We start from the raw sequence: 19,228 nt of genomic DNA on the forward strand, positions 1-19,228 counted from the left end.
TCTCCAATATACAAATAGCAAGGCAACCATAGATTTTTTTACAAAAAAAAAACACAAAACCTATGAGATATTACTTTTCTCATGAATAAGACTATGTTTAAAATAAACGAACAGAAATTAACTTAAGAAACTTTTTCCAAAAATTAAGTTTTTCAAAGAAAAGTAAAGAACTTCACTAATCCAAAAATGAGCAAAAATAAAACTAAATAACTTTCCAAGGGTAACACTACCACAAATCATTATCAATTAATAAATGAAACTCAAAACGAACATAAACCACAATAAATAACCGACTCAAACTTAAAAAAGATAAAAATAAACATGAGCAGGGCTTGCAACTCCCATGCCTTATCAAAACCAGAACATAATTTGAACTTAACTGAAAAAAACAAATGACCGTGGATTGTCATTTTAGTATGCATATACTGATATTTGTTCCTTTAAGTTTTGATAATTTTTATTTATTAAAGTAAAAATAGTAAAAATATTTTAAATATGTTTTGTTTTCAGTAAAGCGAAAATTATGTTCTGGTCTTGAGAAAGCATGGAGTTGTCAACCCTAAAAAAAGCATACTTCCCAGCTTTTCCCCAGCTCCATGTTTTTTCTTTAATTTTGTTTTTATATAATTAAGCAACAGACAGGAATATTCCTAGACCTTTACCCTGTGAAATATCTAAACTACGCATTGGCAAAGGTTTTATTTTTTAGTTTTTAGCCACAGGGTGGGAAATGAGCAATTTCAGATGAATTAAGAAATTCTGCCATTAATTCAATTCATCCTTCAAGCTTGTCTTTTACAGGTGCTAAAATAATATTATACTTATTCAAGCATAATTATCAAAAAATCTAAATTACGTATTAGCCCAATTATCATATTAACCTTTAGTTTTAAGTCAAATTTTTGTCTGCAAATCAATGTGATTTGTTTCTGTTTCTTGTTCCATACCTGTTTCTTTAGCTATTCAGAGTCATTTGTCGTCTTGTGTAATTTTGCACGTCTCATGGATACTAGATATTAATTCCTCCTTCCTGTTTATCAATCACAGACTCACACATACTAAACGAAAACGCTCCTTCATTCCATTATAATTCTGCTTTTTCTTCTAAGAGCAGATTTCGCCGTCTCCTTTGCAATTCAATGTGATTATTGCTCTTCCTTATTTCATACCTTTTTTTTAGCTTTTCAGAGCACTTCAGTAGTATCCCCTCACGGCTTTCTGTGAGTCAGAAAGGGAAATTAACACAGGAAAATTATCATTAAATTTCTACGGCATGCCCTCTGACGTCACGGTAGCAATAGGGAAATTAACATGGTATTTTAAACGCATGTCCTCTGACGGAGCCCTGTTACGTCACACGACACACCTCAGTGTATTTCTAGCGGAGCACTATTACGTCACGCGACACACCCTTTTGTGTTTCCACGAAAGCCCTGTTACGTTACGTGACACACCCTTGTGTTTTTCTCTGACAGCCCTCTGACGTCACGACATCCCTGTTTCTAGTGGTCGGCTGGAAAGATTCCAAGCGCATGACCTGTTTCTAGGCAAAATTCCCAGATGTTTTCCCCCCTATAGGTGTCTAGACAATCATTTTATACGGCATCGTGTCTAAACTTGCCTGCCCAGGTGGTAGAAGCCTTTTTTTATTGATCGAGAGTCAGTTTCTTTCTGGAAGGGGGCAATCAGCATTTAAATGGATGCTTATACATTATTGAATATTGAAAGTGTTGATGAAACGGAACCTAGAGCGCCTAATGATGGCGGTGGAAATTACAAGGAACTGCCGGCTAATCCTAGAATGGGACAATATGTGTGTAGGTTAAGCTGTAACATTAACCAAATTAAAGTCGAAACAACAATTGTTATGTGTGGTTAAAGTTAAAATAGCGTACATACATATACCACAAGATGGATCGAATGTGTTGGGAAACATATTGAAGAGAAGGATTTATAGAAAACGTTTAGTATGTATTTGGTAGTAAGAGTGTTAAAATGGATAAATTTGAGAACTAGAACATCTTATGTAATCTAGTAGAATTGGAAAAATTGTTGGTTTTAGATGATGACTTTCTGGAATTATCTTTTCAACGGAAAATATTTTCTCGAGAAATGCTTAACAATATAATGGGAACCGATTTCCCATCTTTGGACTATTGTATGAAACTTTGCCGTTGTGGACCCCGAGCTTTTACTCAATTTATAGATATATTAATTGACACAAAACAAAATGATATTGCAGTTTTGCTCTTATCCACTACTTACACGGGCATTTTGTGACGCCCCTAGGAGACATTTTTATTGATCCCAAGTCAGATTGTTTTTGGAAGTGAGACATAACAACATCGAAAAATGTTTTATACATGTCCATTATGCTTGTATACATTGGGCAACCGATCATCCTGTGAGAATTGTATTTTTGCTGATGCTACTACAACTATTGCTACGCATAATTACTGAACCTTTGAGCAATGTTGAAAAAATTAATGTTTCAAAACTTTGTTTGGACATTTGTTATGGGATATGATGGGCATGGGGGGGGGGGGTCTCAAATCACTTTGACCCTCAAAAAGGGCACTATAACTTCCAATTTAAAATCAAATGAGACCCATTTGAATTTAATACGAACACCCATTTCATAAAAACCTTATATGCCCTAGGGAATAACTTAAAGCCCTTGTCCCAGGGCTCTGTGGGATTGTGCCAAACCTGGAAGCATTTTTATATGTTCTTTGGACTATTTTAAACAAAATTACAATCGCACAATTCCAATCAAATGCATTTGGTGAAAAGACGATTAGTTGGGTGGGGAGGGGGGTACTACTTGACCTCCATCACTTTTGACTCTTAAAAGGAAACTAGAACTTGCAATTTCAACCAAATGAGCCACCTCTAAAGCTAATATAACCATTCCTTTCATAAGAACCTTAAATTCTCCAGGGCATAACTTACGACCTTCGCCCTCAGACTCTGGTGGTTTGTATCAACCTCAAAAGCCTTGTTATATGCCATTTGAACTATTTTGAATAAAAGGACCTTCTCGAAATGTCTATTGAATATTTCTAGGTAAAACACGACGTATTTGTGTGTATGTGTGTGGGGGGGGGGGGTAGCCACACCTTGATCCCTTTCATTTCCTAAAAGGGCAATATAACTTATGATTATTAACACAAATTCCTCTCATCAAAGCATAAATAGCCACCCTTTTTATAAGAACTTCAAATGCCCTAAGGGCATAATTTACAACCTTTTCCCTGAGAAAAGGTTGTAAATTAAGGCTGTAAAAGGCGGTAGGGGGGGGGGTCTCTCTCACTGACAAAATTTCCAAAACCTTCAACTACTATGAATAAAGTTGTAATTTCTAAATTTTGATTGGAGGTGTTAAGGCAAATTATGAGCATGGAGGGGGGGACTGTTTGCTCTCAAATCACTTGGACTCTTAAAAAAGGCACTATAACTTTCAATTTCAAATAAAATAAGCTCCATCTGATGTTTATACGACCGCCCATTCTATAAAAACCATATATACCCTCATAAAATAACCTACAACCCTATCCCCAGGGCGTTGGGAGGTTGTGTCATCCCAAAAAACATTATTGCATGCTCTTTGGACTAATTTGCAAAAAATCGCTATCTCATAATTTCAACCAGATGCGTTTAGTGAAAGGAGGGGTTGTAGGGGAGGGGGTTAAATGCCCTCCATCACTTTTGACGCTTAAACAGGAACTAGAACTTCCGATTTTCAACCGAATAAGCCTCTTCTAAAGTTAAATAACCATCCTTTCCAAAAAAACCTTAAATACCCCCTGGACACAACTTACAACCCTCGTCCCTAATCTGTGGGGTTTGTTTCAACCCTAAAAGCCTTGTTATATGATATTTAGACTATTTTGAATAGAATGGCTATCTAAAAATTACTATTAGATATATTCAGGGCAATATAACCTGTGTGTGGGGGGAGGGGGGCGTGGGGGTTTGTAGCTGCCCTCCAAGCCCTTTGACTCTCAAAAAGAGCACTAGAGCGACTGATTACCAATCCAATGAGACCCCTCCAAAGTTTATTTGACCAAGCTTCCTATAAAAACCTTATATTCCCCCAGGGCATAATTTACAGCCTTTTCCCTGTGGGCTGGGGGGATTTGTTATCCTCAAAGACATAATTTTCAGACCTTTTAAATACTTTCAACAAAATGGCTATCTCAAAATTTTGATTGGGAGTGTCTGGGAAATAATGGGCGTAGAAGGGGGGCTCATTTTCACTCTGATCACTTTCGACTAATAAAGAAGGCACTAATCCTCTCAATATCCAATCGAATGAGTCTTTTTTGAAGCTTCTACGACAATACATTCTATAAAAACCTTATATGCCCCAAGGGCATAACTTACAACCCTTGTCCTGTGGACTATGGGGGAGGGGTGTCGTTATCCTCAAAGAAGTAATTTACAGACCTTTCAAGTACTTTCAACAAAATAGTTATTTCGAAATGTTGATTGGAGCTGTTTGGGGAAATGATGGGCGTGGGGGGAATTCTCCCTCCGAGTACTTTAAACTATTAAAAAGGGCAATAGCACTCTCAATTTCCATTCCAATGAGCCCCTTTTGAAGTTTTTTACGACAACACTTTCTATATAAACCTTATGTGTCCCCAAGGTATAACTTAAAACCTTTGCCCTGGAGGCTTTGGGGGGTTTGTCATCGTCAAAGACATAATTTCCGGACCTTTCAACTAAGTTGAACAAAATCGCATCTGAAAATTTTGATTGGATGTGTTCGGGGAAATGGTGGGAGATGGGGAGTTAGTTGCCCTCTAATCATTTTCGACTATTAAAATGGGCACTAGCCCTTTCAATTTCCAATCGAATGAGCCCTTTTTAAGTTTCTACGACTACGCTTTCTATAAAAAACCTTATATGCCCCTAGGGCAAAACTTACAACCCGTGCCCTGAGGGCTGGTGGGGGGGGGGGTGTTGGCATCCTCAAAGACCTAATTTCCAGAACTTTCAACTACGTTGAACAAAAATGACTTTCTCAAAATTTTCATTGGATACGTTTGGGGAAATGGCGGGCGTAAAAGGGGGGTTAGTTGCCCTCCAATCACTTTCGACTATTAAAAAGAGAACTAGCCCTTTAAATTTCCAATCAAATGAGTCCTTTTTGAAGTTTCTACGATTACCTTTTCTATATAAACCTTAAATCCCCCTAGGGTATAACTTACAACCCTTGCCCCAAGGGCTCTGGGGGGGAGGGGTTGTCATCCTCATAGACATAATTTCTGAACTTACCAACTACGTTGAGCAAAATGGTAATCTCAAAATTTTGATTGAATGTGTTTGGTGAAATTGTGGACGTTGGAGGGGTGTTAGTTGCCTCCAATCAATTTTGACTATTAAAAAGGGCACTAGCCCTTTCAATTTCCAATCGAGTGAGCCGTTTTCGAAGTTTTTACAACTCCTTCGATACAACTCCTTCGATACGAAGTGCCCTGGTCTAAAGGAAAAAAAAAATCATACATTGTGCCAACATTGTTCTTTACTTAGGCAGCGCTATTGCGCTGTCTATGATTTTATGTGACCTGCCCACTCCTCGGCAGCTGCTGAAAGACAATTTATGCTACTTGGTAATATCCAGACCGAATTAAGAAATGGGCTTTTAATGCAAACGACTATTTGTTTAATGGATATGAAGCAACTAATTTGCCGTTCTGGAAAGTCACTGGAATCCTGGAATTATACATTTTCAAATGCGCAAGAAATAATCCGATTGGTAAAAAGCTAGCAAAGGAAGAGAGAATGCTGACTCTCATTCCGACTATACCTTTCAAGAGGAATTCTCGTTAGATGCTTAAGTTTCGGCACGTTAGTTTTTAGTGTTTACACGTTTTTATGAGTTTTGTGCTCGTATTAAATGTTTCGTTTCCATTATATTTGATGTTAACTGGTCGCTTTGAAAGAGATTTCCAAAGTGTCTTTTGGTCAATATCCCAAGTGATAAGAAAAATAACCTTTAGTTTCAGAGATTTCAAGATGGACATATTATGGGCATATTTTAGACGAAATATGGACTTATTTTAGCTAAAATTGACAAATTTTCGGATACTCAGGGGACATATTAAGGGATCAAAAAGCTAGTAACGGTATTGTAAGGGCAAAGAAGATAATGGAAGAGTTTCAAATGGATTGTCAGTTGACATCAATGTTGAGAGTGTCCAACTCAGTGGGAGTCCATACCATACTAGTGCAATACTGAATTTGAAAAGTGGGATAATCTAGATTATGATCAATCATTCAAGATGACAAAGAAAATGTAAAATCTTGACACAGTGGATATTTTCCCAGATGCATCCAAAGTGGATAATAAAGTAAGGGCTGTTTTTGTAATTGGGTAATTGGGTACCGGGACATGTGAACATTAGTGGAAATGAAATGGCTGACACTGCAGCAAAACAAACATCCATAGAAGACGGGCAAACATTTGCAAGTATCACGCCCTGGATGGTTAATCAAATTGGAGAAGTGATAAAGAAATTGAGAATAAAGACATTTGAGGACAGCCGTGGGTTCTAAACAAATATGTTAGTTATACAAAAGAAAGAAACACGATTTGAAAAGAAAATGTATGAACTGTTAAGTAGATCTGAAGCCAGGGTGATATTTAGACTAAGGTCAGGTCATGCAGGAATTCAGAAATATAGAGCCCGTTTTTATAATGAAGATCCGAGATTTGCATTTTGTGGCAATTTGGAAACGGTAGAACATATATTATTTGAATGTGCGGGAACAGAAGACAGGAGAAAGGATATTAGACAGTTTATTAGAGAAAAAAGAATTTGACAGAGTAGTGACATACTAAAGGCCTTTTTTTCCGTCAACCAAAAAGACCGTTTGAGACCATTGAGTGGTTGAGACCAGAGTCTCAACCGCTGTTTTTGCGAGAAACAATGACAAACCAGGTTGTAATGAAAAGTGTTTTTGCGTAAAACAATTGACTGGTTGAGATTCTGGTTTAACCAAAACTGTCATTGTTTATAACCGTAGGGTTCAACGGTTTATAATCATTAGTTGAACTTTTCAGGCTTTCTTGTTTTCATTTGTATTATGGCGTACTCCGTCTTGTTGTGTTTTAGCAGTGACGGGTTAGAAAATAAATAAACAAGCGTAATTATTGTGCTTTATTGGGAGCAGTTTGAACGTCAAAATGGATTTCTTACAAAAGGAAAGAATTTTATGCAAGTCCCTACAATCTTCGAAACTCACCAAAAACATTGTTATAGTTCTTCTTGTTGTTGTTTGAATTATTATGTAGACGCTTCCGCATTATTTCATCACTGGAAACAAATTAGAGGCCCTGGAATGGATTTCTGTAGCTAAATTTAAACTTCATGTTATAGTTAGAATAGAAAATCAACCTAAACAACTCTGCGTATTTTAAGAGGGCCAAAATATTCTCTTGTTAGTTTAGGTAAAGAGTAAAGAGTGATATGGGTGCAATATATTATGAAATTTGCCACAAAACCTTTCAGAGGCAACGCTATAGCGTTGCCTATAGTAAAGGCCATACGGCTCCAATGTTTCATTATTATTATTATTTTTTTCCCAGAGGCACTTCATATGGAGGGGGTTGTTGTGAAAACTTCAAAGGTGGCTCATTCAAATGGAAATCGAGAGTTCTAGTACCCTTTTTAATAGTCTAATAGTTTAATAGTTTTAAGTTCTGGAAATTAGGTCTTTGAGCAAGACAACCCCCCCCCCCCTCAGCCCTCAGGGCAAGGGTTGTAAGTTATGCCCTAGGGGCATGTTAGGTTTTGTATAGACAGTGCTGTCGCAGAAACTTCAGAAAGGGCTCATTCGATTGGAAATTTAAATGGCTAGTTCCTTTTTTAATAGTCGAAAGTGATTCTAAGGCAACTGACACTTCTTCCACGCCCACCTTTTCCCCAATCACATCCATTCAAAATTTTGACATAACCATTTTGTTCAACAAACAAAACATATCAGCCATCACGCCATGAAAGTGGCTAACACCACAGATTCCCATGGGTCCGCGGACTAGGCTACCCACCGTTGAGTTACGGGTTGACCACATAATTCACTGGCCATCCTGCATAAGTTCTTGGTCGACTCTCCTATTCACAACTAAATTAATTTAAAAGATGTATTTCGACTATATTGCACATGAAATCAGGTTAAACCATACAAAGGTAATAAAACTTTAACATTGAAAAAAAAGAAGGAACATTTGTGCTAGTTGGTAATTTTTTCTGCTGTTTCTTCTTGTAGCCCAAATTTTCCACATCCCCTTCCACAGTTTTTCTCCTTTGGATGCAGAACCGTTTTCAAGGGTGGTCTTCAATTCTTTGAGACGATCCGTTTTGCACTGAGAAGCCCGTTCGTGGTGGTGAAACCAAGATGATTCTAATGCTGGTTTAGTTCAGATTGACAGCAGAAAAAGTTTGCTCAGCAGCAGCGGAAGCGTGTGGGAGAACAAGTAGGCTTAAAGTTAAACCCCCAAGCAGAGGAAAACGCTTTTATCCATTAACATCTTTTCGCCTGTAAACCTGAGTCCAAAACACGGCTGAATTTGATTAAATCAAATTACCAAGCTCAGAGCAAACGGGTAATCTCTTCCACTCTTAGGCGGTATATTCCAGGTCATTGTCACTCAGTAAGTTTGGAAACTGAGCCAGAAGTGGTGCCAGGTTTGGCTGATCTTACTCTACTCCCAAAGTATAGCGTGGATGAAGCATATCGAAGTTTCTTACCGATGAATACCTGGAGTTGAAAAAACACTTCCTCATCTCATCACAGAGCGCGATAAAAAATTTCCTACGCTCTTTTTTAAACTCAACTGCAGTAGATAGAGATATCTTTTTTGAGCAAAAATCACTTCCACTCGGCTCCTACATTCCACGTCCTTGACATCGATGTAGTAGCTGGTGTCATGTGTGTTTATGAGGCGGGAATCACTTTCTTTGGTATAACTAGGCAACAAAAAGTGGGATGGTATTGCCTTGTACACTTCAGAAAAACGATTATTGACAAGATGAATCTGGGTGTCCTCTGCCTGAAATTCCTTGTTTTTGTCTTCGATATACCGCACAATATACACCAGGAAGGCAAAGTAAGCCTTGAAAACCGCTGACAGCAGATCTTTTAGTATGGCAGTGGCCTTTCACGGCTTGTTGGCCTCTTTCAGACTTCCTGCACGGAAAAATACAGTAAAGAAATCCCACTCTTCCAAATATCGAGCTACAACGGCTTGTCTAGACAACCATCGAGTTATTATATGTCTCAAAATTCGATGTTCTTTCAATTCCATTTACTTTTGCAATTCCAAAGTCTCACTGGCCCATTTTGGGCTACGTTAAATATAGCTGTCTACATCCTGACAAAACCTTCAATTTCTTTTGGCAATTGTTTGCCGGCAGTACTAGCACGTATGTGAATGGAATGGCATGAACAACCAAGTACAAATACACTGGAGCAGTCTTCTGACAGTTTCGCCTAAACACCACCTTGTTGCCCCATCATAACCAACACATTGTCTGCAGCAAATCCTTTTAGGTTTGCCTTTGGAGCTCAAATTTCTTAAAAAAGTAGTTTAGTTATTGCCCGGTAAATATTCTCAGCTGTACATTGCTAAACTTCCATAAGTCTAAAGAAGGAGTTTCTTACAGGAAAATTGTCTTCTCGATCAACACCATTCAGATCAAGATGGCGAACAACTATAACGAGCCTCTTTTTGTTACTCATGTCTGTGCTTTCATCAACTTTTATCGAGAATGTCTGCTTCTTGATAATTTCGCACAGATCTTTGAAACCAACATCACCAATAACGTTATTGACGAGATGTGAACGACGTTAAAATTTGGTTTTTACCAAAAAAATTCAGATTTACCGCATTTTACCAGGACCTCTAAATTGTACCAAAAACGGTACAATTGCACCGCGTTGGCAACGCTGGCAAGTACTCAATTTCTGACAGTCGAATAGTGTTTGCTGTCTAACTGTCCCACAAACAAGTTTTTTACCCAGCTGCTTTCAAGACTGGCCTTTGTTTCGTGAATATTGTCAGTGCTTTCAGATTTCACGAGACCATCATCTGATCATATACCATTTACATTTTTTCTTCTTTAAAGATTTTTTGTGTCTTCTATTAAAGCACCTTAAGGCCCTCTGTTAGAAGGTTGGTCCACATACATAGATAAGATAATTCCAAAATATTTTAAGCAAGCTTTATTTTAGGTACTCCCTGGGGGGGGGGTCCAATATGGTAGGTGCAGTTCCACCATAGTGCACTCACGGAACTGCTACGATGTGCTCTACTTTATGAGTAGCAGTATGGCGAGTGTATTTCATCAGCTTAAGTCTGCCAGCTATGAGCTTCGAAAGCTCTACGGATGAAGGATATGGCATATGCTTCAGAGTGCAAATTTGGACACCACTTCAAAACGTTCCCGTAATAGCTGGAGGGGGAACTGGTAAAAGCCAGATGCAGGTGCTATGATTTTTCGATTTTCGATTTGCTATTTATTTCTATTTACTTTATTTTTATTTTCTATTTGTGATGTTCTATTTTATGATTTAAATTCGACGGGGAAAAAAATAATGTGAAGTGAAAAGTAAAGATGAAATAACTGCTTTATCTTTTCATTTCTATTCTGTGAAGCAAACAAGAACCAGTCATCATTAAACCATTCATACCATTTCCCTCTGGAAAAAAAACTCCCATGTACACGCATACTAGGCCCAATATTTCATTTAAGAGCAAAATACTAACTTTTGTAATATGAAAAAGTCAACAAAAAAAGAAACAATCAAATTAGAAAAGTGAAAGAAAAGAACTGTTTATAAAAAGGAAGGAAGGAAGAAAAAACAAAGAAAAAGGGGAAAAACGAAAACTAACAATCGTGCATATTACTTCCCTCAACTTTCTCATTTTTTCGAATTGTGCTTTCTGAATCGGGACCGCCTTCTTTAGCTGCTATGTCACAAACGCCTTCGTCAGGATGCTTTGGTAAGTCTACGCCTTCTTCAAAACGTTAATTTCTATTCTGTGAAGAAAACAAGAGCCAATAAATATTTTTAGGACTACTTTTTTCTGGACTGACTAACAGGAATTTCAAACGGCCAACAACAGAGTTTTCCAATACAAATATATTTAGTACACCCCAGGGACGTACAGTGGGTGGGGGTGGGTGAGGCGTTTGCCTCGAAGTGCATTCCATTATTAATAATGGAATAAACTAGCGAAATTTAATTCTCTATGGAAGCAAGGGTCATTTTTTCATAGTAAGGGACATTTTTTGTTACCCACTCCCCCAGATCAAAAGATTTATTGAGAAAATCAGTGTTGGTGTATAAACCTTTTTAAATTTAAAACTCTTCAAAAATTTGAGCAGCTGTAAGAAGTCATTTTTTTAAACCAAGTATTAGAAAGTACAGCAGTAAATTTTTAGATATAATAAAATCGCTGCGAAGCTCAATCTTGAAAAAACAAAAATTCGAAGTGGCAAAAAAATTGGAGGTAATGGTTGGAGGTAATGGTGCTCGTCCGAAGACTGTTCCCATGCATTCATTACGCATGCAGAGCTGACTTCACGATCCTCTGGATATCCGGCTAGCTACCAGAGAACTAAATGCACCTAGGGACAGGGGGGCTAGCAACCCTTCTCCGGAGATTACTTGCTACAAAGGGACCTAAATATACAGCCTCTGATGCACAACCTACTATCCCAATTGGACCCATGCCTGCCCAAGGACATACTCTTGTGAGCATTGTTGACTAAAGTGGCATTAATGTTGCCACTTGGAATGTCCTTACACTGAACCAGCCTGGTTGTAAGCTTCTTTTAGAAAATGAAGTAAGAAGATACAAAGTGCCGATCGCAGGAATAACAGAAACTCACCTTACGGGAAGCGGCGAACAAGATATTGGAGAAGGACGGACACTGCTTTGGTCTGGCGGACCCCAAAGAAGAGAGGGAGTTGGCCTTGTTCTCAACAATTTCGCTCGGAAAGCCTAATTGTCATTTATGCCTATCTTATCCCGTCTACTGAGAGCAAGAACCGAAGGCAAGCACGGGAAGATACCTGTTCTTACCTTCTATGTACCGACAAACGAGGCCCAAGATGAAGATAAGGCCGACTTCTATGCGGTACTGTCTTCCGAGCTTTCCTCCGTACCTCCACATAATAACCTCCTAGTCCTAGAGATTTTAACGCTGGTGTGGCTAACAGCTCTGGTCTGTACGAAGCTGCTGTTGGACCTGTGAAAGTTGACGCTCGGAATGATAATGGTGAGCGGCTGTTCAGTTGCTGCATCACCCACACTCTAGCAGTCACAAATACCTGGTTTGTGAGAAAAGACATTGCAAAGTACATATGGTACAGCAATGATGGCAGGACCAAAAAGATGTTTGACTACATCATTGTTCGACGAGGCTGGCTTTCATCTGCCGAGCTCGGCAATGCCGACCATCGTCTCGTCTCTGCAAGGATAAAACTCCGGCTGAGGGCCAATAAGAACAACTCCTCATCCACCAAGAAGATAGACACCTCTTGACTGAAGTAAAATCCCTCGGTTCGGAAGCGGTATATGGTTGAAGTCTCTAACCGCTTCGAGGCTCTCCAGCTGTGTTCAGATAGCGAGTCAGCATGGACAACTTTTAAAGACAAGGTTCTCAGAGCAGCTACCGAAGCTGTGGGCTCAAAGCCGTGAAAGAAAAAAAAGTGGATTTGCAACCAGACGTTTTAAATAATTGAGCAGAGACGGTGAGCGAGATTACGAGGAGATATGATCCTCTACAGACAGCTCAACAAACTACGCAACTCCTTGCTCCACAGGGACAAGAAAGACTTCATTGCGGGTAAAGCCACTAAGCTCGAGCAAGCTGCCCAAAAGAAAGACATAGGCGCAACTTTCAAGATCCTCCGCGAGCTGACTGGCCAACATGCCATGACGTCCACAAGCCTGAAAGCAGTTAATGGAGAAACTATACGGTCATTCTCAATGTGTTGGTCTCTGGGAGAAACACTTTAGTAAGCTGCTAAACTCAGATCGACCCGACCGCATTGACCAAGTGCTTATTGCCGGCAGCTACAGAAGCTACCCCTGCCCCCGACCTCACCGAATTTTCTCCTGAGGAGATTAAATCGGCAGCGAGGAGGCTAAAAAACAATAAAGCAGCTGGTACCTGTGGCATCGCTTCAGAGCTACTTACTACGGGCGGCCCTGCAATAATACTTTGGCTGCAGATAGTGTTCAGCGTAATCTGGTTCACTTAAGTTATACCGTCAGACTGGACGAAAGGAATCATCGTGCCAGTGTTTAAGCGCAAGGGCAGCAAGACGGATTGCAGCAGCTACCGTGGTATCACCCTACTCTCTGTTCCTGGAAAGCTGTTTGCAATACTCCTGTTGAAACGTGCAATAAGTTTCTTACATGCTTTGCACCACCCCCAACAAGCCGGATTCATGCCAGGAAGATTGACAACTGAACAGATTCATACTGTCAGACAGATCGTTGAGAAGACGCTGGATTTCAACAAGAAAGCTTACATAGCTTTCATTGACTTTCGTTCTGCCTTTGACACTGTTGACAGGCAGTCCTTTTGGCTAATTCTGAAGGCTGCGGGCCTACCAACAAAGATAGTCAGCCTCTTTAAAGAACTCTACCGCAGCACAGAAAGCGCCATCCTTGTTAACGGGAAGCTTTCTTCTTCCTTCCCAATAAAAAATGGTGTACGGCACGGATGCGCTGCTGCACCTGAGCTGTTTAACTGCGTCATCGACCACATTTTGAACAAGACACACTGTGTCCACCCTTTCGGCATAAGTTATGCCAGGAGGACTTTGTCTGATGTTGACTTTGCCGACAATGTAGCCGTCCTCACTGAAAATATCGACCAACTTAAGCCTGTACTCGCGATATTCTCGTCCACTTCTTTCGCAGTTAGGTTGAAAATGCACTGGAGGAAAACGGAGATCAAACGTATAGAAAAGACCATATTGACTTAACCCATAATTGTTGCTATAAAAAGCCCTGCTCTCTATGTGGTAAGGCAGCTTCCCTTCCTCGGATCAATTATATAATCAAATGGCACACTTGACGCTGAAATCTCAGCCAGATCAGCCAAGGCAAACTCTGTATTCAGACGGCTCCTGAGAGCCGTCTTCCACAAACCGCAAATTAGTCGCCTTACTAAAGCCCGTATCTACAACTCCACAGTCTCAAGCATCATGCTGTACTCTTCTGAGACATGGTCGATAACCCAGAAACAGCTAAGAAAGGTTGATGCCATCCAAACTATACACCTTGCGTCGAGTTGAAGGCTTCAAATGGTATGACAAGACCCGCAATACTGAGATCCTGAGGACCATCAAGTTGGTGAACCTCTCCTCCCATGTAGAAGCTCATTCTCTAAGATTGTACGGCCACTTACTCCGCCTTCTGCCAACTACCCCTGCAAGGATCATTTCAGACTTCAATCCCTTGATTGCCTGGAAACGTCCTCGAGGGAGGCCGCGCACCAGATGGGCTGATGTTATAAATCAACGCCTCTTCAACCGCAACATCGACTCTAATGAGGCCCCATCCTTAGCCCTGGACAGGGCTTCTTGGAGAAGACTGAAAACGCTGTCAGCCAGTTCCCTCTACGCTGGCGACCCTGTTGAGCAAGAGCGATAAGTCAAAGTGAAAAAAAAAAAAAATTGGCTACAAAGAAATAAAGTCACAAGACATTAAGCTCCAAGAAAATAAATGAAAATAAAGAATATATGCTTTAGAAGCTGTAGTTGTATATAAGTAAAAAAAAATCCATCATAAATACTTTATTTGAAACATAATATACTGAAGAGGAAAAAAAATAGTCGACAAGAAATTGAGGTTCCAGAAATGTATGAAAACAATTACTACAATTTTTTCTGGCAAGTTTCTCCATAAATTAGAATCAATAATAAGCAAATAGTCTTTATTTATTTATATCTTAGTAATAAAGATAATTAGATTTGATATATTTACTCCAACACTATAGTTTTTGGGGACACCAAAATCCATATTACCCGAAAAAGATTATATATTTTCCACTTGTAAATCAATCAATACACTAGGAATATCTATTTAAAGTAACAAAAAAGTATGTAAACACTGCATTTAAGTGGCTTACAAGCTTATTAGATGAGGTAAATCATACCTATTTTTTATTCTGATCCAAAGTTCCCCACCCCCACTATGCCAAAGCCCTCCATCCCCCCCCAAACCCAACCCTCACCCACCTCCCTCCCTCCCCTTCCACCTTTTTTTTCTGACAGTTTTTTTTTTACTTTTTTTACATCTCTTAGAATGTCATGAAATATACTTAAAACATAAGAAATTCACATTCAATATTTTCCAACTTCAATTTTTTTTAACTTTTTTTTACATCTCTTAGAATGACATGAAACATACTTAAAACATAAAGAAATCACATTTAATATTTTCCAACTTCAAAATGGGAATGATATAAATATGTGTGTCGCGACTTTTACTATTAGAAAAATAATGTTTGTAGCGACCATTTTTTTTTTATATTTTTTTTCAAATTTTTTTTTATATATATTAGAATGACATGTAACATACTTAAAACATAAGAAAATCACATTTAATATGTTCTAAATTCAAAATGAGAATGATATAGAAATGTTAGTCGTGACTTTTACTATTAGAAAAATATCGTTTGTAGTAGCACTTTTTTTTCACTAATTTTTTTTTGGACTTCAAAATTATTCAACTTTTTTTTTATTTTTTTTAACATGAAATTTTTTTTCAACTTTTTTTTATAGTTTAGAGTCTTAGCTTAGAGTTTTAGTTAGAGTTATAGTTTAGTTAAGTTATAGTTTAGTTTAGAGTTGTAGTTTAGTTAAGAGTTTTAGTTTAGAATTTAGAGTTTCAGTTTAGAGTCTTAGCTTAGAGTTTTAGTTTAGAGTCATAGCTTGGAGTTTTAGTTAGAGTCATAATTTAGTTTTGGTTAAGAGTTTTAGTTTAGAGTTTTGAGTTTTAGTTTAGAGTCTTAGCTTGGAGTTTTAGTTATAGTTATAGTTTAGTTTAGTTTTAGTTCAGAATTTAGATTTAGTCTAGAGTCATAGCTTAGATTTTTAGTTAGAGTTATGGTTTAGTTTAGTTTTAGTTAGGAGCTTTAGTTTAGATCTCTAGTTTAGATTTAGTTAAGAGTGTTAGGTTAGAGTTTTAGTTAGAGTTATAGTTTATTTTAGTTTTAGTTAAGAGTTTTAGCTTAGAGTTTTAGCCTAGAGTCTTAGCTTAGAGTTTTTAGTTACGCATATAGTTTAGTTTAGTTTCAGTCATTAGTTTTAGTTTAGAGTTATAGTTTAGTTTTAGTTAAGAGTTTTAGCTTAGAGTTGTAGCCTCGAGTCTTAGCTTAGAGATTTTAGTTACACTTATAGTTTAGTTTCAGTTAAGAGTTTTAGTTTAGATTTATAGTTTAGTTTAGTTTTAGTTAAGAGTTTTAGCTTGGAGTTTTAGCCTAGAGTCTTAGCTTAGAGGTTTTAGTTACACTTATAGTTTCGTTTCAGTTACGAGTTTTAGTTTAGAGTTATAGTTTGCTTTAGTTTTAGTTAAGAGTTTTAGTTTAGAGTCTTAGCTTAGAGTATCAGTTAGAGTTATAATCTAATTTAGTTTTAGTCAATAGTTTTAGTTTAGACTTATAGTTTTGTTTTAGTTTAGAGTTTAGAGTATTAGCTTAGAGTCATAGAGAGTTTATTTTTAGTTAAGAGTTTTAGTTTAGAGTTGTAGTTTAGTTTTAGTTAAGAGTTTTAGTTTAGAGTTTTACTTTAGAGTCTTAGCTTAGAGATTTAGTTAAAGTTATAGTTTAGTTTATTTTTAGTTTAGTTTAGAGTTGTAGTATATTTTTAGTTAAGAGTTTTAGTGTAGAGTTTAGAGTTTTAGTTTAGAGTCTTAGCTTAGAGTTTTAGTTAGAGTTGTATTCTAGTTTAGTTTTAGTTAGGAGTTTGAGTTTAGAGTCCTAGTTTCGTTTTAGTTAAGACTTTTATTTTATAGTCTTAGCTTAGAGTTTCAGTTAGAGTTATAATCTAATTTAGTTTTAGTCAATAGTTTTAGTTTAGACTTATAGTTTTGTTTTAGTTTAGAGTTTAGAGTATTAGCTTAGAGTCATAGAGAGTTTATTTTTAGTTAAGAGTTTTAGTTTAGAGTTGTAGTTTAGTTTTAGTTAAGAGTTTTAGTTTAAAGTTTTAGTTTAGAGTCTTATATTAGAGATTTAGTTAAAGTTATAGTTTAGTTTAGTTTTATTTTAGTTTAGAGTTGTAGTTTATTTTTATTTAAGAGTTTTAGTTTAGAGTTTAGAGTTTTAGTTTAGAGTCTTAGCTTAGAGTTTTAGTTAGAGTTATAGCTTAGTATAGTTATTGTTTATTTTAGTTTTAGTTAAGAGTTTTAGCTTAGAGTCTTGGCTTAGAGTTTTTAGTTACACTTATAGTTTAGTTTAGTTTCAGTTAAGAATTTTAGTTTAGAGTTATAGTTTTAGTTTTAGTCAAGAGTTTTAGCTTGGAGTTTTAGCCTAGAGTCTTTGCTTAGAGTTTTTAGTTTACACTTATAGTTTAGTTTAGTTTCAGTTAAGAGTTTTAGTTTAGAGTTATAGTTTAGTTTAGTTTTAGTTAAGAGTTTTAGCTTGGAGTTTTAGCCACGAGTCTTAGCTTAGAGGTTTTAGTTACGCTTATAGTTTAGTTTAGTTTCATTTAAGAGTTTTAGTTTAGAGTTATAGTTTGGTTTAGTTTTAGTTAAGAGTTTTAGCTTAGAATTTTACCCTATATTCTTGGCTTAGAGTTTTTAGTTACACTTATAGTTTAGTTTAGTTTCAGTTAAGAGTTTTAGTTTAGAGTTAGAGTTTAGTTTAGTTTTACTTAAGAGTTTTAGTTTAGAGTTTTAGTTTAGAGTTTAAGTTAGAGTTTCAGTTAGAGTTATAATCTAGTTTAGTTTTAGTCAAAAGTTTTAGTTGAGAATTATAGTTTAGTTTTGTTAAGAGTTTTAGTTTAGAGTTTAGAGCTTTAGCTCAGAGTCTTATCTTAGAGTTTTAGTTAGAGTTTATAGTTTAGTTTATTTAAGAGTTGTAGTTTAGTTTTAGTTAAGAGTTTTAGTTTAGAGTTTTAGCCTAGAGTTTCAGTTAGAGTTATAATCTAGTTTAGTTTTAGTTTAGACTTATAGTTTAGTTTTAGTTAAGAGTTTTAGTTTAGACTTTAGTTTTTTAGTTTACAGTCTTAGCTTAGGGTTTTAGTTAGAGTTATAGTTTGGTTTTGTTTTAGTTAAGAGTTTTAGTTTAGAGTTGTAGTTTAGTTTTAGTTAAGAATTTTAGTTTTGAGTCTTACTTTAGAGTCTTTGCTTAGAGTTTTAGTTTGAGTTATAGTTTAGTTTAGTTTTAGTGAAGAGTTTTAGTTTAGAGTTGTAGTTTAGTTTTAGTTCAGAGTTACGCATGCGTGCGCAACCTAGCCTAAATTAACCTTAAAAATGAATAAAACCCACTCTAAGTTAAGACGCTAAAGTAAAACTCTAAACTCTAAGCTAAGACTCTAAACTCTAATCTAAAATGCTAAACTAAAACTCTTAACTAAAACTAAACTACAACTCTAAACAAAAACTCTTAACTAAACTAAACAACAAGTCTAAATTAAAACTCTAAGCTAACACTCTAAACTAAAACTCTACACTCTAAACTAAAACTAAACTAAACTATAACTCTAACTAACACTTCAAACTCTAAACTAAAACTCTTATCTAAAACTAAACAACAACTATAAACTAAAATTATTAACTGAAACTAAACTAAAACTATAACTCTAACTAAAACTCTAAGCTAAGACTATAAACTAAAACTCTGAATTAAAACTAAACTACAATTCTAAACTAAAACTCTTAACAAAAACTAAAGTACAAGTCTAAATTGAAACTCTTAACGAAAACTAAACTATAACTCTAACTAAAACTTTAAGCTAACACTCTAAACTAGAAATCTAGAATCTAAACTATAACTCTAACTAAAACTCTAAGCTAAGACTCTAAAGTAAAACTCTAAACAAAAACTCTCAACTACAACTAAACTACAACTCTAAACCAAAATTCTTAACTGAAACTAAACTAAACTATAACTCTAACTAAAACTCTAAGCTATGACTCTAAGCTAATACTCTAAACGCTAAACTATAACTCTTAACTAAAACTAAACTATAA

General features: G+C 36.6%; 1 protein-coding gene across 1 annotated transcript; it reads left to right on the forward strand.

The window, feature by feature from the left end:
• Positions 1-14,293: 14,293 nt before the first annotated feature.
• On the forward strand, positions 14,294-14,686 carry LOC148950846 (uncharacterized). Its single transcript, XM_089090927.1, has one exon. The coding sequence runs from the start codon at positions 14,294-14,296 to the stop codon at positions 14,684-14,686; it is 393 nt and encodes a 130-aa protein (XP_088947053.1).
• Positions 14,687-19,228: the final 4,542 nt, after the last annotated feature.

Source organism: Artemia sp. Qi Xiang Cuo, chromosome 6, assembly GCF_049724085.1.
Source record: "Artemia sp. Qi Xiang Cuo chromosome 6, ASM4972408v1, whole genome shotgun sequence".
In the NCBI taxonomy this organism is placed as follows: domain Eukaryota; kingdom Metazoa; phylum Arthropoda; class Branchiopoda; order Anostraca; family Artemiidae; genus Artemia; species Artemia sp. Qi Xiang Cuo.

Bases quoted from the DNA above. Each gene is read 5' to 3' on its own strand.
- LOC148950846 (XM_089090927.1), top strand. From the start codon at position 14,294: ATGCCATCCAAACTATACACCTTGCGTCGAGTTGAAGGCTTCAAATGG.